The 20,545-nt window shown below is 44.8% G+C and overlaps 2 protein-coding genes across 5 annotated transcripts; one reads left to right on the forward strand and one right to left on the reverse strand.

Annotated features, from left to right (window-relative positions):
- Nucleotides 1–844: 844 nt before the first annotated feature.
- On the reverse strand, nucleotides 845–16,079 carry LOC310852850 (uncharacterized protein). 4 transcript variants are annotated; one of them, XM_083756978.1, is made up of 8 exons: nucleotides 15,919–16,079; nucleotides 15,374–15,421; nucleotides 14,611–15,040; nucleotides 8,920–9,199; nucleotides 5,173–5,314; nucleotides 4,524–4,569; nucleotides 2,485–2,571; nucleotides 845–1,453 (listed from the first exon to the last, which is right to left on the reverse strand). In XM_083756978.1, the coding sequence occupies exons 4-8, from the start codon at nucleotides 9,112–9,114 to the stop codon at nucleotides 1,360–1,362; spliced, it is 564 nt and encodes a 187-aa protein (XP_083613104.1). In that variant the 5' UTR covers nucleotides 9,115–9,199; nucleotides 14,611–15,040; nucleotides 15,374–15,421; nucleotides 15,919–16,079; the 3' UTR covers nucleotides 845–1,359. The 4 variants fall into 4 exon arrangements, with proteins under 4 accessions (XP_083613104.1, XP_083613105.1, XP_083613103.1 ...); XM_083756979.1 differs by lacking the exons at nucleotides 14,611–15,040; nucleotides 15,374–15,421; XM_083756977.1 differs by lacking the exons at nucleotides 14,611–15,040; nucleotides 15,374–15,421 and having other exon boundaries at nucleotides 8,920–9,405.
- Nucleotides 16,080–16,190: 111 nt separating this feature from the next.
- On the forward strand, nucleotides 16,191–19,535 carry H2AZ1 (H2A.Z variant histone 1). Its single transcript, XM_083757007.1, has 5 exons — nucleotides 16,191–16,372; nucleotides 16,920–16,997; nucleotides 17,480–17,593; nucleotides 18,729–18,858; nucleotides 18,990–19,535. Exons 1-5 carry the CDS (start codon nucleotides 16,370–16,372, stop codon nucleotides 19,049–19,051), a joined length of 387 nt encoding a protein of 128 aa, XP_083613133.1. The 5' UTR covers nucleotides 16,191–16,369; the 3' UTR covers nucleotides 19,052–19,535.
- The last annotated feature ends 1,010 nt before the right edge of the window (nucleotides 19,536–20,545 follow it).

The raw sequence follows: 20,545 nt of genomic DNA on the forward strand, positions 1-20,545 counted from the left end.
CTAACATGGCTGGATGTTTCTATATTGTGGTTTTTTGTTGTGAACCACCCTGAGACCTGTGGGTATAGGGCGGTATACAAATTCAATGGATGATGATAAGATCAACAAAAACAGCTCTATAAACCTTAAGGGGAAGGGCCACAGTTCAGTAGCAGAGTGTCTATTTTTCCAAGTATCTCTATTATCATATCCTCCAATACCTCGCAGCCCCAAACAGGATGTCCATGGCACATACCCATCAGCTGTCCAAGACATCCTCTTTTGAGGGTCCATGCTGTTGCACAAGACCGCAGCTCCCCAAAATGTGTGATAGACACACATCTCACATGAGAGCACAGTACCCCAAAATGCACAGGAGCGCAGCCTGGAAGACGCACAGCTGGTTTTGCTCTGGGACATGTCGGAGAGTATGGTGGTACCATTCACATAACAAAAACTACCACCAAGATATCAACATTTTCAAAAGTAGGGGGTCCATGGCTTGGCTTTTGAAAAAACATGGGGTGCACAGTACTTAGCTAGTAGAGAGCCACTGTTCTAGAAGAACACGAGAAAGGACGTGAAAGGATATGACAAGAGAAAGGAAACAACTAAAAGCTCCAAGAGCCAGACTTTCATCACTCTTATAGTTTTGATTAAAAACCGCTGTAAAATGGCAACTCTTCAAAACTGGACTCTGTCATGTGCCTTGTGATCCTGTTCCTATTCCCAGGTGCTCTTGTAAACCCCAAATTTGACTGTAGCAACAACCTTCCAGATCATGCTTGTAAAATGCTCAATGTTGCGTCATAAATATTTTTTCCCGAGCAGTTGTGACAAATATATGAGAGAGCACAGACTGAAATTTCTCATGAAACAAGACTTTATTACCCACAAATATCATATATATCTAGGCCTAGGAACTGTGCCTTCTGCTCAATATAATTATTCCCCTGGTAGCTTGAAAATGAGGGTATCATGAATGTGGAGGCAGCTTCTGTTCAATGTAATTAGTTCCCCCAGCTACTTGCATTGTGAAATGTGCAGCTGTTAAGCCATAGTGAATGCTAAATGAAGGTAATTTCCATTATAGATTGCATGGTAAAGATGCGCCATGTTCGCTTCTGTCACAGCCGACTATTACAATGCATAAATAAATTCTACTGCTCCAGTGATGGCCTTAAATCCTAAACCACGCTGTCTGGTACACTGTGTTGTCATGAATGGGGTATTTCTTCCTGCATCATACGGTAAATCATGCCAATTAACTCCACATATAAGGAAGCAGCAGTGTTTCCAAAACCAAGCATCAGAAATACAAGCAGAACCAAAACACACAAAATATACTCGGAAACCATGTTGTTCAATAGCCCTGGTCTCTCAGGGTAGATGCCTGTTTCGGATGTTATCCAGGAGATTTTGGGCCTCTTGGAGTCCATGACCAGCAGCTACATTCAGAAGCTTTTCTACATCCCTGGAAGATATGCAATCATTATCAGATAAACAGGCAGACAGAGAGGAGAAATGAGAACAGTGTGGGAATGGGCAGTTTTGTGTTTGCATCGCTTCTTCATTATCTGTACGTTTGCAGTGATGCCCACTGGTGTGTCCAATGCATTGCCAAAAAAATAAAGACTGGTGCAGATTTGCATAACATTTGCACATGCTATTGCATACAATGCAAATTACCATATTTTTCGCCCTATAGGACACACCGGACCATAGGACGCACCTAGTTTTGGGGGGGGGATAATGGGGGGGAATTATTCCCCCCAGCCGCGAATATCTGCCCGAAGCACGGGGCGCTCTGCTTCAGCGCGCCCCGCACTCCGCGCTCCGTGCAGCAAGCTGCTATCCACAGCCTAGGGAGCCCTGCAGGAACTCCCGCAGGGCTCCCTAGACTGCAGATGTCTGTCCGAAGCGCAGGGTGCTCTGCTTCAGCACACCCCGCGCTCCGTGCAGCAGGCTGCTATCTGCAGCCTAAGGAGCCCTGCGGGAACTCCCGCGGGCTCCCCAAGCTTGCTGATAGCTTCCTGAAGCCTGGAGAGCGAGAGGGGTCGGTGCGCACCGACCCCTCTCACTCTCCACGCTTCAGCGAAAGCCTGCATTCACCCCATAGGACGCACACAGATTTCCCCTTCATTTTTAGAGGGGAAAAAGTGCGTCCTATAGGGCAAAAAAATATGGTAAGAAATAACTAACAGAATATAAGCAAAAATAATAATACACCTCACCAGAGTGAGGAGCAAGACTGTGACCAAGTAACAGCAGGTGCATGCCTGCTTAGTCTGCTGTGGGGAGCTACTTGTTGATGGGCAGTTTGAAGCCCCCTCCTGGGACTCAGCTTGACTGGTAAAGAAAAAGCATTGTATATGCAATATAACACTGAGACACAAGATGGCGCTGTGGAGTCCTGTCTTTCCCTACTAGGTTTTCCTGTTAGGGTTGCCATATTTTGAAGAGCAAAAAAGAGGACACCTTTGCTGACTTCTGCTTTTAACATACCCTTCTTCAAGGATAGTTGTCATGTTCTTCAGCTTCCCCACAGCCAGGTTGAAAGAGGAGTGTGGGTGGCCTTGCTCTGCTGCTTGTCTGAAAGAGAGAAGACGAAGGAAAGAGGCTCCAAATTAGGGTCAACAAGGTGACCAGGTCAGACAAACTTGCAGAATGTGGCACCTTCCAACATTTCGCTGATGAAATGGGGGCATGCTTGAAACACTTTTACTGCCACAACAGAGACACCAACTTGTGAGGGAGATTGGGGGAGAATTCTGGGAACTGTAGTTTACCCCTCTCAGAACTACAATCCCCACACCCTTAACCAACTATAGGTCCTCGAATTCTTGGGGGTAGAGTGGGGGCTTTAAACATATGTGTGTTACACATCCATACCTAGCTAGGCCCAAAGATCCCACCCCAGAATATGAGGTGAATTAAGTGCAGGCAGTATAAGTCCAAAGAAACCTTACGGTGACCATGTATCCTATTTTACAGAGACTAGACCTCCATTTTGAAGGCCTGATAGAGAACAGCCCTTTATTTAACATCATCCTCAATTTGAGGACTGTCCAGTCCAAGCCTGGTTTACAGTTAAGGAACCATAAAAGAGGACAGTAAAACCCTTGAAGTTGCCCATCCATAGTCAGGAGTGCCTAGTCAACAGACTGAGCAGGCACACAGGTCACCTAGTGTCTTCTGTACTGTAAGGAAATGTATTGTATTTTTATTTAAATCATGGCAATTATTTCTAAATTTGCGTCTATACTTATAAATTACCATGTGCAAACTGACATCCTCCTTTGTCCTCTTCTTTTTGGCTATACAAATCTGTTTTGGCAATGCATAACTGGCCACCCTAAAAAAACCCCTGTCCCATCTGGACTTCCTGCTGGCGTGGGACCTTCAAACCGCTCTCCAGATGGCTATAAGCTCAATTACCACAGCTAGAATAAATTATTCTCATCGATTACTTCTTCATATCAAGGTGCTTAATGGAGAAACATTTAGGAAGCATGTTGAAGAGATAGGTTGAGCATGCCCGGCTGCGGGATTTAGCAGAGGAAGGGCGATCAAGGACAAAGGGATTTAGCTGCTATCCATGGCTACTAGACACGTTGGCTATGTTCTACCTCCCATATGCTTTTGAATCCCAGATTCTGGGAATCGCAGGTGAGGAAAGTGCTGTTGCACTCAGGTTCAGCTTGCAGGCTTTCCAAGGCCATCTGGTTGGCCACTGTTAGAACAGAGTGTGAGGCAAAATGGGCCTTTGGCCTGATCCAGCTGAGCTCTTCTTATGTTCTTAAATTCAGCAGGTGCTAGTGGTACCATCAAGGCAGGGCTTTGGGGCAGATGTCCAGGATTGAGCAGGAGGACCCCCAAATGCATGAATGGCTTGACACATCAAAATGTATTTGAGGGAAACCCTCTTCAGACTATTTCATAGAATCATGGGATTGTAGAGTTGGAAGGGACCACAAGGGCCATCTAGTTCAACCCACTGCAATGCAGGAATCCTTTGCTCAAGGTGGGGCTTGAACCCATGACCCTGAGGTTAAGGATCTCATGCTCTACCAACTGAGCTATCCCATGGATGGCAATCCCAGACCCAGAGGCTAAAATTACCTAATTGCAATATCGGCAGGTACAGCCATTTAATTCTTACTTCTTCTTCACGAGATGCACTTGCCCACGTTACAGTATCTACAAAGAACTGTTAAATGCTCAGGAGCCTTTTGCTTCTGGCCATCCCAATGGAGATGGCTGTTTGTTGTTGGAATTGAGCCCTCAGATCCCTCACTATGCCTTTTCATAAACAGGGGAGTTTTAGAAACCAAAATACCAGGAAATGGTTACTTTGCTGTTCCTCCCATTGGCCCTGGAACTCTGGACAGCTATGGATTTATTTACTTTTAATATATAGCCACAGCAGGCACTGCAAACTTCCAACAGTTTGACTTCAGCCCCAAAGGTTCACTCCTCCATTGTCTCCTGAGACAGACGGATGCCAACAACAACAATAGAACGAATCATTACCCGCTTCTCACCTGAACCACTCCATGGCTTTCTCTTCATTCTTTTCCACACCAGCTCCTAGCAATGAGGCAAAGTCACAATCAATATGGTTGCTAACTGTTCTTTACTGGTCCTTGCTCCTGCATTGTTAAGGGCAGCTTGGTTTACAGACCTTAGCAGACGGTGGTGATACGGAAGATCTCCATGCTTTGAAAAACTTGGCTTGGCTCATTTCCACAAGTTGCCATTAAAGCAACAAGCCAGACCATCAGTTGACAACCTCACAATACAGGCCTGTTAGGTGAAAAGCCTACCCCTATTATCCAAAATATTGAGGGCAGCTATCACAGTAGCTGAAAATACAGAGGTGGAACCAGGATGTACCTGTGATCCTGCTGTGTAACAGCTGCCGCAAGCCCACACATTCAGCCTAATATGTGAAAGGGTCCATGTACACACAGAGATCTTCCATCTAATCAAGAAGCCCAGATTATTTTATCTAATGTTTTCCAACATTCTTGTTCTCTATTTGGTGCAAAAAAGAAGAAGTTCAAGTTCAGTCATGGGTAGCCTAGATCTGTGTGAACAGGGCAGGATCCTGCACTAATGTCCTTTTCACAAATTCAATGGTTGCTAAGTGGGCACAGAAGTCATCTGATGGCGACCAAAGTTAAATATTACCTTTTAGGTATCTCTGTCCCACAATGTGCTGGGCACTGGGGTACCCTAGATGAGCATACATGTGAGCCACATGGAAATGGAAGTTCTCGTAACACAGCATGATGTAAAGCAGAAGAAAGATGGAACCAATGATAGCCACCAGCTGTAAAGAAAGAAGAAAGGACTGAGAAGTTTGCTAGCAGTCTTTTTAGACCAACGACCACTAATCCCCAAGCTTGTTACCGTAGAAATGTTTCTCTTCCTCCCTCTGTCTCACAGTCATTCTCCTTTCACTCTTTCTTCTATCCTGGGTGTGTACACACACCATATATTTTAACCCCCCAACCCCCCCCAAAAAATCCTGTAAACTGTAGCTTGCAATAGATGCTAGAAATTATAGGTTTGTGAGGTGCACGCTACAGTTCCCAGCATTCTTTGGGTGCTTTAAAAGTATGGGGTGTGTGGCACCTGTTTCCTCCCCTCTTTGTTTCTTCTTTAAAAGCATACTGTTACATGCCGCCCCAATCTCTGAGTGTTGTGAGATTCCAGGGGTCCAGGGTTTGTGTTTCCTTTGGGAATGAGGCACAGCGGAGACAGTGATGTCTTTATGATATATGGTTTATTTACACTTATATACAACCTGAACCTATGATGGACGGGCTCCCAGGATTACACTCTAAGAGGGTTCTGGCTCTTCTGTTGCTGCAAGCCTCAGAAACAAACAGAAATCAAACATGCTCCAAAATGTGGCTGTGGCCCTCTCACCAGCCTTCCGACTTTAACAAACTGAAACGATTTTCCTCCAGCTCACATCAAGCAAAAGCTGCTAACCTGAAGCTCCACTGCTGGCCTTTTTTTCCCTAGCTAACCCTGATCTCAACCCCTACCCCTACCCCTCCACATCCAGCAGAGAGTGTTTGCCTTCTTGATGGCTTTCCTGATGGGTCACCACCCTGTCTTTGTTTGCTTAATCACTTGGCCATTATCAGGCTGGACTTGGGAAGCTAAGTGTGGCTATTAAGAGCGTGCTTTCCAGTTTAACTCTCCAGGCATTGATTACATTCTAACACTTACTAAATCTAGAAATTATGAGTGCCTGACACTCACAAACTCTGACACCCGAAACTACTAACAAAACAGTCCACAAACGGGATAACAGGGGCTCTCAATGAGCAGTTATTACCCACCTAATTCCACCTGGAAGGGCACTTTGAAACAGATGGTTAAATTTTGGACAGCTCCATGCAGGAGAAGGTAGTCCTTTAATAACTCCCTTAGTCCCCAGCTATTTAGGGCTTTGAAGGTTAAGACCAGCATTTTGATTTGAGCCTGGAAACAAAATGGTATGATTCACTGTACTGTATATGAATTTGGATCTCCATGGTATTCTAAAGACCTTCTGCGGGAGAGCTCAGTCAGGAGAGCATGAGACTCTTAATCTCAGGGTTGTGCAAAACGATTCTTGTATTGCAGTGGGTTGGACTAGATGACCCTTCATGGTCCCTTCCAACCATACACTTCTATGATTCTGCAATGGCTGGCTGCTTCTTTGGATGCCAATGGGATTGTGATCTTCATCCAGAGCCGCTGCTTGTTGCATCCGATAAGAGATCATTTAGGACAATGGAATTCATTTTAAGAAAGCAATTTAGGAGATACTGCCACGGCTAGAACACTAGTTATTGTGGACTTTTTAGTTCTTAATAAATGGTTTCAGTTCTTAATAAATGGTTTTCTAATATGCCTGGGTGGATGGACGTCTCTTTAGTTGGGTTATTGCAATTCCCCACTTCTATGTGATGAATGAGGAGCACAGACTTCTTTTGTCTAGGTCACTGATTGGCCAGCTTATCAGCATATTTGCAGGCCGTGGCTGACAATTTATGCAAAGCAAACAGTATCAAACCTAAGAAATCTCTGCCTTTCACAATGGACTCAAATTGCTGTTAGACAGCTCCTTCTTAGATAAAGCCCATCTAAGTCCTTTAAGCATGACAAATGTGCTTTTATCATAGGGCACACAGATGTTTTCAATGACAAGCTGTTACAAAGGGTAATGGATCACCCTGTCCGAAGCAAAAGGTGGGTACCACTTTGAATGAGGCTTTAGAAAATAGGACCCTTGCAGCCTTGATATGCAATGATTGTTTCTCCTCTACCTGTTGATTTCCTGACTAAAAGTGCTTGATGCCTTTAAATGTGTTCATTCTGGATGTGGCTTAATGAGAGCTATTTTTCTTTTTGTTATCTTTGTTGTCAGGAGGCAGGTTCTATTTGCAGCATTTGAAAAATAAATAAGAAGCAGGAAACAGGAAAACAGAGATATGTATCAGCAATGAGAAAGTTGAGGGGGGACATGGGAATCTGCCTTAAACCAACTTAGACTATTGGTCCATCTAATCCAGCATTTGTCTACTGTTATGGATTATTGGTGAAATATTCTGTGGAATTAGCCTTGCATTGGTCTCATGGGAGTAGCATTTCCTGAAGCCTGGAGCAAGATGGCAGAAAACCATTCCGTTGAAGAAGAAAGACCATAGCTCAGTGGAGGAGCACAGGCTTTGCAAGGTTCAATTCCCGGCATGTGCAGGTAAGGGCTGGGAAAACCTCCTGTCCGAGATTCTGAAAAGCCTCTGCCATTTAGTGTAGCCAACATGGTGCCCCTCCAAATATGGACTACAACTCCCATCATCCCTGACCATTGGCCATACTGGCTGGGGTTGGCGGCAGTTGTAGACCAAAACATCTGGGTGGCATCAAATTGTCTAAGCAGTTTAGATGGACAGGCAGTACAGTGGTACCTTAGGTTAAGTACTTAATTCGTTCGGGAGGTCCGTTCTTAACCTGATACTGTTCTTAACCTGAAGCACCACTTTAGCTAATGGGGCCTCCCGCTGCTGCCACGCTGTCAGAGCACAATTTCTGTTCTCATCCTGAAGCAAAGTTCTTAACCCGAGGTACTATTTCTGGGTTAGCGGAGTCTGTAACCTGAAGCGTCTGTAACCTGAAGTGTATGTAACCCGAGGTACCACTGTATTTCTATGAACAAGAAGGGTTGGACTCTGGAGTTTCTCAGCTACACAGTGGCTGGCGTCATCACCACCATCTATACTGCTGTTGTTGGTTGCATTACTACTACTGATACGTTCATTGTGCTGGGCACTTACAGCAGAACAATAAGAAGACAGATCCCTGCCTCGTGTTGCTTTACTGTCTAAAATTCATAGTGTAATAGCAGCGTACCGGCTGGGATACAGCGTGTCTGTTGCTCTCATCCAATGTACTAACACTAAACTCATTCACCGTGTGAATCCTTATGCAGCCAAAATGGCAACATTCCTACATAAGGGAAAGGAGGAAGCAGGATCGGGGGAACGCAGAGATTTGCAGAAGTTCAAAAAAATATTCACAAATATAAACCCTTTAAAGGGAGAGGGAAGAAAAACCAAAAGCAATCCAACGAAGACTGAGTGCACCCATTTGGCATGGAATATTGACTGCTGGGGTGGGCAGGGGGAGAGAAAACAGGGTTGGGGGAGGTGAAATGGAATGGAGTGTCCTGGGACAGGGCATAGCTGGCTGGCCTGGGGGGGGGGAATCTTGAACAGGTCCATGCTGCAACAATTTGTTGCAGGTCCCACTTATGCATCCTTTGATGCATCCCTGCCACCTGTGACAAATAATAATCATGGCTATCCTTTCTGCCTTTGAGCAGAGATGACCTGGAAAGTGAACCACAGCCCCAAGTCCCCAGCCCTGGTCACTCACCTCCCATCTGCTCCACTCGGAAAGAGAGGTTTTCTTAATCCTCTGATGAAGAGGAGCCTCCCAGATCTCCTCAGGACCTGCCTGGCTCCTCCTTGTCGCTTTCCTCTGCATTGTAGCCGCTTTCATGCCCCTGCTTCCTCTCGCATGCTTCTTGCTAGCCAGTTTTTTACTCCAGCGAAGAACAGCCTGCTTCATTCCCCTCCTCCGGATCCCATTCACAGTTTGCGTTCAAGCCCAGATCTTCCCGTCAGCGGGCAGGTGCTCAGTGTGGCTTCTACCTCTGATTTATGGGCAGCAAGAAAAAGAAAAATATGCACTGCTCGTGGAAGCAAAAAAAAAGGGGGGGACAGTTTTCCTTTTGTATGGGTTCATTGCTTTTTCTTCCCCAGCAAGGCTTCCTTGCTTTGGCTGCATGGTAGACAGAAATTCAACACATGCAGCTTTCAACAACATATAGTGATGGGGGGAATAAGCCAGCAATCCCACCTGAACAGAGTGAGGAGAATGGTGACTTTTCCTTCAGGGAGATTCTCAACAGCTCATATTTTAAAAACAAAAAAGTTCATGTTAAGCTTCTCGGCTTCTCTCTGATTTGAGTGGCCGTTATGCGACCCCATGAGCTATGAACATTTTTTTAAAAGCATTTTTGACCCCTATGTTTTCAGCTCATTTCTCAACATATAGGTAAAGGTAAAGGGACCCCTGACTATCAGGTCCAGTCGCGGACGACTCTGGGGTTGCGGCGCTCATCTCGCTTTATTGGCCAAGGGAGCCAGCATACAGCTTCCGGGTCATGTGGCCAGCCTGACTAAGCCGCTTCTGGCGAACCATAGCAGCACACGGAAATGCTGTTTACCTTCCTGCCGGAGTAGTACGTATTTATCTACTTGCACTTTGACGTGCTTTCGAACTGCTAGGTTGGCAGGAGCTGGGACCGAGCAATGGGAGCTCATCCCATCGTGGGGATTCGAACTGCCAACCTTCTGATTGGCAAGTCCTGGGCTCTGTGGTTTAACCCACAGCGCCACCCGCGTCTTCTCAACATATAGGTTTCATATATAATTCTGAGTTTCTTGTTAGCAATGGAGATCTCACTGCTAAGAAAACTGGAGCAAAAAACTATGTTCCTAATAATTTTATTACATGTAAAAAGAAACTGTTTTTGCTGGGACAGCTCAGTTGGTAGAGCATGAGACTCTTAATGTTAGGGTTGTGGGCTTGAGCTCCACATTGGGCAAAAGATCCCTGCATTGCAGGGGGTTGGACTCGATGACCCTCGTGGTCCCTTCCAAATCTACAATTCTATGGTTTTATGATCCTTAATAGGAAAAGAGAGGAACGTAGAAAGCTGCTTTAAGTAGAGTCGGACCAATTGCCCATCGAATGTCAATAAATCAAACAGAATCAATTGGCTCCATCTGTCATTGGCTCTGGTGTCTTTTTTAATCTTGTGTTTTTATGTTGTGAACCTCCCTGAGATCTACGGATGAAGGGTGGTATACAAATTTAATTAATAATAGTAATAATATTATACAAATGTACATGTCTGCAGTTCTTATCTACCAATTTGTGCACTCATTCTGCTGTTTATCATCATCATCATCATCATTCAATATGCTGCAGCTCAATTGCTGACAGAAGTAATACCAGTCAGCAAATTACGCCCACTCTAACGCATCACTCTGCACTGGGCCGGCCCACTGGAAATTGATGGGTGGGTTGTAGCCCATTTTTTGCCCTCTGATGATTGAGTGGCCATGTTAGAAGCAGTGATAAAGAGCCATCCTTATACCATGCTGCCATCGTGTGGCCATATTAGCTTTTTATTGCTACAAGTTCCAGAGTGTTTTAAAGAAAATGGAATCCATTTTAGCTAGCATTTCCAGAGACAATCAGTTAACTAAAACAGCACATTTGGGAAATTCTACACCCTGGTCCAGATAAGGAGCTCCATGTGTGACAGAGTGGACATGCATCCTAAAGGACAGCTATCTGTTTTGAAGGGCTGTCAGAGGACAGTTCTCTATTTCAAGGCATCCTGTCTGGTTCAAAGATAAAGAGCCATAAGAAATAAGAACAGAGGCTTTTCAATTGCCCATCATATAACCTCCAAGTGTCCCTTTTTCCCAGGGACAGTCCCAGAATTACAAAAGCCACCCCGGTTTCAGATTTGATCCTGGAATGTCACCAGTGCCATCACCGGCACTTGTCCTCAGTAACTATGGTGGTGACAGTGGCGAATGCAAGGGAGCATCTTGTTGCTTCTCCATGGCCTCTCCATGGCTACTGCTGCCGATCTCCTCCCTTGGGCAACTCATAGCAACGGCTGGAGAGCAGGTAAGGAGGAAAGACTGCCACCTCTGTGGCCCAGCCCTGGTTGACACACCAGCTCTGAGGTGCAGGCAGAGGGCAGGGCCACCCTGGGCAGAAAGAAAAGGGGAGCAGAGCGCAATGTGTCTTGATTTTTAAAAAAATGCTTTGTGCATCTGCATCTAATCTTGCCCTTTCTAAATGTAGTTATTGGTGTGTGCTATTCTTTTGGTAAAGCCACCAAATCTGTTGGTTGCTGCAGCTCAGACTGTATGGCTCTTACAAGCCACTGTTGAGTTCCTAGACCAACAACTCAGGAACTTTCACTGCTGTAAGCAAGTCTAGTTTTACTGTCTGTGCAACTTGTTCTAAATGCTAAATGGGTAAACACATGAACCTGATCTTTGGAGAGTTTGTAAGGAAACCATTTTTAACTTACCAAATGTGTTGTCTTTTTCTATGCTAGGGGAAGAGGGGGATTCTGGAAGGAACTTTAAAGGGCACATTTTAAATGTCTAACAGTCTATATTTCCACACTTCACATTGCTGCATATTTTGTTATTTTAAGCCTCTGCTGAGATTCTCTCACTAAAGAGTACTTCCCTCAAACTTTGATCTTGGTGTCCAGGAATTTATTTTACCTTGAACCAACAGTAATGAGATCAGGCAATCCTGCCCATCAGTCAAAGTGGCCTACGGGTGGGCGTGGTGATTGAGGAGCCAGCCTGCTAGGCTGTAAATGTTCCCAGTGCTGTTATATGACTCTATATGGATTGCCAGAATTATTTAACTGTTATGTTCATAATTCCAGTTAAATGGAAAGCTTGGTGTGCTGCAAGCCTGGAAAAAAATAGGATTTCTGTGCAGACTTCTATTTTATTCCAAATGCCTCTCTGTGACTTTCCATATGCCCACCATGCCTCAAACAGAAATCTGAAACCAACCTCCTTTGACTTTTAACTGCTGTTGACAGTAGGGTGGGCCCACACCTTATACCTACTACTTCCATTGTTCTCATGTTAATTGATAAAATTCCCTGTTCATCGGGGAATTTTCCTTGGGGGAAATCACATGCCTAGTAGAGGAAAATGGTGGGTGACTATGAGCAGCTAATTAGGTTGGGTCTAGAGTTCAGACCTAATTTAAAGAGCTGTTTCTGGCTGGATGTAAGAAAAGCCAATTTAATTTATCTAGATTTGAGATTAATTTGGTCACCCTCTTTTAACTCCAGCTTTCTCTAAACAACTTGGCTCTCCTTTCAGAAATATGCAGTTTGGCACTGTAAGGTAACTAGATGTAAAGGAAGACAGGGGTCCTGAAGGTTGTGCAGGAAAAGGCAGGACATTGCCGGAATTCATTCTAACCTCAGTGTTCATAAATTACCTTTGTGTTCTAGTAAAAAACAAAAAAAAGTACATACAGTAGCTGAGACGAGATGAAGGTTGTGTGTGTTAAAGTGGACTACATGAAAAAATTGTAGGACTAGCGTGCAGTTACTAGAAAGCTGCAATACTAAGACCCATTCAGTATGGAAAAATTTGACTTTGGAGTAAGTGAATGGCCTTGGATTAAGTGAAATGTGTAAACTCAAGATATAGAAAGCTACCCATTTGCAGTGTCCTACGTAAGAAGCTAGGAAAAGCAAAGCTGGACTAGACAAAACATCTAAGTCTGGCATCCTGTTCACACAGTGGTGAACCAAACATTATGTGACTGTTTTGATTATATGTAAGCCAGTCTGGGAACTGTTTTGGTTGAAGAGCGGGGTACAAATGCTCTAAATAAATAAATAAAAATAAGCCCACAAGCAGAGCTGAGCATTACAGTCCTCTCTACCTACTTGTGTTTCTCAGCAATAGGTATTTAAAGACATACTGCCACCAACACTGAAGGTAATATATATGGCTAGCATCCACTCATTTTTCCTCCTTCTCCAGAAAAACTGATGTGTGATTCACAAAAGGTATAGAAAATATGTCTGTTGTCCAACTCTGTGTTTACTCAAAAGTAGGTGCCACTGTATTTAAGGGGCTTGCACATAAATGAACATAGGAAATCATCAGAGCTGGAAGCATGTCACAATCTTCATTTGTAATTGTGACCTTGAAAGTTGGGTATTAAGAAAGCTTATAGCTCTGGGCTAACGCCTTTGTAGGAGGAAGAGAGAAGACAAGGCAGATTCATGAAGGACACTGACAAACTGGAACGTGTCCAGAGGAGGGCAACCAAAATGCTCAAAGGCTTGGAAACGATGCCTTATGAGGAACGGCTAAGGGAGCTGGGCATGTTTAGCCTGGAGAAGAGGAGGTTAAGGGGTGATATGATAGCCGTGTTCAAATATATAAAAGGATGTCACATAGAGGAGGGAGAAAGGTTGTTTTCTGCTGCTCCAGAGAAGCGGACACGGAGCAATGGTTCCAAACTACAAGAAAGAAGATTCCACCTAAACATTAGGAAGAACTTCCTGACAGTAAGAGCTGTTCGACAGTGGAATTTGCTGCCAAGGAGTGTGGTGGAGTCTCCTTCTTTGGAGGTCTTTAAGCAGAGGCTTGACAACCATATGTCAGGAGTGCTCTGATGGTGTTTCCTGCTTGGCAGGGGGTTGGACTCGATGACCCTTGTGGTCTCTTCCAACTCTATGATTCTATGAGAAGCTCTCCTTTTCCGTATAAAATGAAAGTTGCTCTAAGTAAGTACTCTTGGGGTGGATATTTGGCATGGGCTGTTCATGCAGATGCCAACAGAAATATGCCAACAGTTTCTAATTACTGGACTGTGTCACACAACTGGATTGCACAAGGGCCACCCCCCCCCCCCATTTTGTGACTCCTTATGTTTTAAGTGCTGCAGGTTTGACCCACAGTATTGGAAAGACACTGGAAGAAAACAATGAATGGCTCACTGATTACTGTGCTCACTTCACAAATGCACTCAAGTTTTTCTATCCACTTCATCCATGCAATTCATAATTTTATAAATTGAAATACTTTACACAAGCACCTCCCACTCAGCTCTCTTAGTCTTAATTCCCGTTTACTGACACACACACACACCAAACCCGAAAGTCAGTTGCCCCATTGTTAACTTTTCATTCAGCAGCCTAACAGCCCACAGATAGAAGCTGTTCTTTACCCTGTTGGTGCGACTAATCATGCTTCTGTATCTTCTGCCTGAGGGCAGGAGATCAAGAAAGTGCTGGCCAGGGTGTGAATCATCCCTGAGAATTTTCCTCTCTCCTGAGACGTCCTGCTATTTCATCCAGTGGATTCAAAGGACAGCTCATAATATCTTGTGCTGTATTCACCACCCTCTGTATGCACTTCCTATCAGTTGATGTCAAACCCGCGTACCACACTGATGCAGCATGAAAAGAAATCCCACCTGATTTGACCAAAACGTCATGACAAATTAGATGCAAAATCATTTTAGTGCACTGGAAAAAATTCAGTTCAGCCTTTACTGGAGAACCCACTGGTGTACGCAGGTGAGGAACTCAAGGCCCTCCATGTCTTCCTGGCTGACTGTCCATGGCTCAGTGATAGAGCATCTAATTTGCATGCTGAAGATCCCAGATTCAATTTCTGGCATCCACAGGTAGGCCAGGAATACCACCGCTAGCAAATGCCTACTAGGGATAGCTAACACGGTATCCTCCAGATACTGTGGATCATCATTCTTGACCATTAGCCATGCTGCAATCCAGCATAATCTGGAAGGCTCCAGCATGGTTCTTAGGTGTGGACAGCACTGAGGAAGAGGGAAGCAATGAGCAGACTCAGTATAAGGAAACTTCCAATGTTTCATCATGATCCTATAAAGCACGGGTGTCAAACACAAGGCCCGCGGGCCAGATCCAGCCCGCCAGACCTCGTCATGTGGCCCGTGTAGCCGCCGCCGGCTGCCAGCCTTCACCTTTTATTCTCGCTTCTTTTTTTTTGACACAAGAAAGCCGCCTCTTCGGCGCATGCCGAAACCTACAAACGAAAGCCTACAAACCAGAGAACGTCTGCCCTCTAGCGGTGCCGGCCGTTCTACACAGGAAACCTCCACTTTACATGTCCTTTACATAGTCTTACAGATACAACCAGCCCTTTGAGGGTGACCAAACTGCTGATGCGGCCCCCGATGAATTTGAGTTTGACACCCCTGCTATAAAGAAAAGAGAGGTCAGGTTTGCAGTTCTGGTGGCAACCTAAAATGCAGATTTCAACAAAGTGTTTGAACATGCAAGTTGTAAAAGGGGCTGGTCCCACTATGGAACACCTACTCCCTTAATTTTCTCCATCTAAAAATTGGAATTGCACAGAAAATTTCCCAGAGAGAGAATCTGAGTGTGTGCGTGCATTTCTGCTGGGCATACTTTGCTGTTGTTGTTGGGGGTTCTGATGGGCCTACTTTGTGGTTATTGTTATTATTATTATTTAAAAAGTATGCACCAACCTTCATTAAAAGCTTTAACTTTTTTAAAAAAATGCTAATTATGGTTTCTAACCAATCTGTCCATGAAATCCAGCTTTTGTGCCACATGCCTGAAAAGCTCAAATTGCATTTTTCCCATTTGTTTATTAAATTTCTATACCGCCCTTTGGCTGAGGATCCCTGGGCGCTTTTAAAAACACAAAGGGGGTCGTTAGGCTGAAGGGTGGCTTTAAAATCACCAACACGCAACCTCCTTCGACTGGTTCCCACCCTGTTCCTGTGGGGTGGGGCTAAGGGAAAGAACCCAAGCCCGGGGCAAAGGCGAGACCACTCGCTCCGCGGGGCCTCGGCCACCTCCTCCCGCCTCAGACGACCAACAGCGCTTCAACAGGCGAGCCGCTCTCAATGCGGGCGGAGTTCGAATGGGCGGCTCGACACGAGGTGCTCCGAACAAGCGGCCTGGTTCCCGCCCCGCTTTCCCATTGGCGCTCCCGGAGCGCAGAGGCGCCCGCCCCTTCGCCGCGATTGGCCGGCGTCGGGATCCGGGTTCCCGGATGCGAGGACGTTGGAGTCGGGTATAAAGGGATCGTGGAAGGCGGGAGTGGACGCAGTTTTGAATTGGAAGCCGCCGCCGAAGAATTGGGAGGGTGAAAGGCGTCCATTGAGCTCCCTTCAACGTCTGTGAAGCGCTTTCCACGAGGAGAAGCAGTACCCGTTCGAGATGGTGAGTAGAACCGCGGACGAAAGAAAAAAGGGTGGCTGAAGAGAGGGAGGCGGGCTTGTTCGCAGCAGGCACGAGCGCGCGCCCGAGCCTTGGGGGGGAGGGAGTTGTTGCCGCCGCGAGGCGAACGTTGGGGACTCGAGACCCGCTTAGGCAAACGTACGTGTCTCGCGCTACCAACGGTTCTCTTTAGCATACCCGCCTGTTGAGGGAGAGCTGTGAGGGGAAAATAGATAAAGAGGAAAAGGGGCGCGGTCACAGACATAGCGGACGGGTATGAGGTCCCTACTGAGGCGCATGCGCCGCGCAGCCGGCTCGTGGCGGCGACTGGCGCATGCGCGTCGAATCGGCGGCTGAAGTAGGCGCGACTGGGGGGGGACGGGCTGCGAGTGAAATACGACCATATGTGCGCATGCGCGGGCTGCTACTAGTTGGCTGTGAGATTTCCCCGCCTCCCCATTTCTCTTTCAACAGCCGGGAAATTAAAGCACGTGGTTCTAGGGGTGGTAGATATGACCAGTATTGATTCTTGCACACTTTTGTGCACTAGGCTGGCGGCAAAGCTGGGAAAGACTCTGGCAAGACTAAGACCAAAACAGTGTCCCGTTCGCAAAGGGCTGGCTTACAGGTATGTATGTGCAGGAGGTTTAAAGTGGGGGTTATTACGTTTTGATACATTCTGCAATGGAGGGAGCATCCGTGCTTCACTTCCCTACTGCACACTTAATGGATAGGCTGGCTTCTAGATATTCTCATGAAAATATGGAGATCTGTTTGTTAGCGTCATCTGTTAGACTAATTTTGAGGCTTTTAAGATTTTCCTGGCAACCTAGTGGTTCGAAAGTATGTCAAAGTGCAAGTAGATAAATAGGTGCTGCTCCAGCGGGAAGGTAAACGGCATTTCCGTGCGCTGCTGTGGTTCGCCAGAAGCTGCTTAGTCATGCTGGCTACATGACCTGGACTCCCTCAACCAATAAAGCGAGATGAGCGTCGCAGCCATTTTGTCAGTCACGAATGGACCTAATGCTCAGGGGTCCCTTTACATTTTTAAGATTGGGTATGAAACTACTGGTATCTATTTGGGCCTTGACTACTTTTCTGTGTGTGCAGTTTCCGGTGGGTCGTATTCATCGGCATCTAAAATCAAGGACTACCAGTCATGGACGTGTGGGAGCTACAGCTGCTGTGTATAGTGCTGCTATCTTGGAGTACCTCACAGCTGAGGTAAGAATCTGGAAAGGAGAGAAACCACTCTGCATTGTACATGCACAATAGAACATAGCTTGACTTTTTCTCTTGTTATCCCAATAAAATGCCCCATATTGTAAAGTGCAAGGTAGTAAAATCCTGTAAGTTACTAATCCTGACCACTAAGCCCACTGAGGATGTATGCTTTTGGAAAACATGCTGGTATTATCTAATATATTTTAAATCTGCTTCCCCAAACTATTAAGCTTAAGGAAACATGATTTGTTTGTCTGAAATTTGCTCACCAGGGATTGCTGTGTAATGATACTAGCCCATGCATTGCATGTAGAAGGGTTCAATTGCCAGCCACGATTAGGAAGGCTTCTTAAACACACAACCATTGGTGTTGAGTCTACACCACCCCAGTGTTCTCCAGATACTTTGTACTACAAATATCAGCCCCATCCAACACAGGTGACTGGTGGGAGTTGCACTCCAAAACATCTGAAGTACACCAGGTTGGCAAAGAATGGTGTAGGCAACACTAAGGTAGATAGACCAGTAGTTTTCTTCGTATAAGGAAGCTTCCTCTTTTTCTTTATAATTTCCTCTGTTAAGGAACATGACTGGTTGTGTTCCTTAGTTTGAAAGTGACAAGAAGTCAACAAAAATCACTTCCACATAACTGAGGCTGGTGGGATGCCCTAGGTATGCAGGTGTTTAAGCTTCTAAATTTGAAAGAACATGACATTTTTTTACTAAAACCAAAAACCACTTGTTTAGACCAGGGGAAGACACCATGGTGCCCTCCAAAGGTTTTTGAGTTCTAATTCCTATCAGTCCCAGGTAGTGTGGCCCACACTTTTTTTTAAAAAAAAAGGTAACTGAAGCCCAACAGTTAACATAAGGGCACTTTGACACTCCCCAATACTCTTAACCCTGTGTGATTAGTACTATACTGGACATGTCTGAAACAAGAGGCTTGTTCTCTAGGAGCCATGAAATGTTAAATGTTATTTGGAAAGTGGGAGGGGTGTTTGTAAAGAGATGGGCTAAATTGGAGGAAGCCATTGCTGACCTGCACCCGGAACTGCTGTTAGACTGAGAATATAATGTACTGTTTTCTCAGGTCCCACTTTTAAGGTGTACTTAACAGTAACAACTGTTTCAGGTTCTTGAATTAGCAGGAAATGCATCCAAAGACTTGAAGGTGAAACGAATCACTCCCCGTCACTTACAGCTTGCAATAAGAGGTGATGAAGAACTGGATTCCCTAATCAAAGCAACAATTGCTGGTGGAGGTAAGTGACAATTTAAGTGACTTAGTCTGCCATCACCACAGTTAGTAATGTGGCTTTGTTTTAGCACTTAATAATCTAATCATGTTGGTGATCTCATAATTTGAATCAGTCTTTTTATTTCCTTCCCATAGGTGTAATTCCACATATCCATAAATCTCTGATTGGAAAGAAAGGACAGCAGAAAACAGTGTAAAGGAACATGGGATTCCTTATTAACTTGGGACTCAAATGCTCAGTTGTCCAGTGTTGGTGGATTTCCAGTGGACTGCATCTGTGAAACACTTTTTGCCTTTCTGTAACCTTGAAGCTGGAGCCCATCAAGCTTTCTAACAAACCAAAATTCTATATTTGAAGTCTTAACCTTATTTAAGTGTTACATGGCTTCAGAGAAGCTGTTGTCGTGGTTCTGGACTGTTTTAGATATGTTGGATTTTAATGAAATTCTTGACATTGTTGCTCATTTTTTATGCTTGAAGTTGCTTTACTCAGTTAAAATTTAACTACAAAGGATTGGCACAAGCATTTTATGAAATAATTAAAAACAACTAGAGGTATTAAAACGCTGTTGCTGCTGTCAATCTCTTGTAGTTAAATAAGAATAACCATTCTGACAAGCAGAAACAACAGACCTTTATTCCATTCTGGTCAATGAGTTCAATAAATGTTACATTATTACATTTTTATCATTTTACTCGTGTCTTTAAGAAGTGGAATTGCAATTAATTTGAAATGACTAGTTCCTAACACAGACCAATGTCTGTGTGTAACCAGAGGAAAGCTTAAGGTAAATGTAGGTGCAAAAATCGGACAGCATTGGTTCAGCATTAGTAATTGCTAATCATGTAGGTACTTGCTAATTTGTATTTATTGGCAGTTGGCCAATTAACACAGGGAAGTGTTCATGTACAGCATATGCTGAAAGGGGGAAACAATGGTCAATTCCATTTTGTCTCATAAAGTAGGAATGAATAATTGGTCTCTATAAAAGGGGGGGGGTGATGTAGGCAGAACAGCCTGCCGCACTTCAAGCAGATTCTTGTTTCCTATACTATCTCCAAAGAACGAACTACTGTACTAGATTTTTTTTTACATTTACATTTTTTTATTCCAGAGATGGGGCTCTTTAAAGTGATAAAAAACTGACCTTTTCTAATTACATGCCTAATTAGAAACCAGCAGTTTCCTTGCAGTGCTTCCTCCTTACTCTTCTGGGTTTCCCAAAGTTGGGTCTCCAGCTGTTTTGGGACTACAGTTCCCATCATCCCTGACCACTGGTCCTGCTAGTTGTCAAAAAACAGCTGGAGACACAACTTTGGGAAACCCTAAATTGTTACCTCCTCCTTGTGTACAGTAAATGATGGAAGGGAGCTTCCTATCCAAGCATCATTGCATTCAGTCCCCCAACACCCCCCACTGGACCGTTTTGGATTCATTGGGCTTCTTAGGGTCTTTCTAAGAGGCTTGTTTTGTACTTCTGTAAAGCTTGGCCTCCTGGAGTGGATTGTGCAAGTTTAGCTACATGAGAGTTTTGGGGCCTACTAAAGCACAGAAAACATAAACATAAAACATTTCAGAATGCACTTGAGTGACAGTTGGCTTAAGAAGCCTGTATGAAGTTGAAAAGCAGGTCAGGTTGGGTTGATGAATATTTGTTGTTTAGTCGTGTCCGACTCTTCGTGACCCCATG

Source organism: Podarcis gaigeae (assembly GCF_964106915.1).
Source record: "Podarcis gaigeae genome assembly, chromosome: 9".
NCBI lineage: Eukaryota > Metazoa > Chordata > Lepidosauria > Squamata > Lacertidae > Podarcis > Podarcis gaigeae.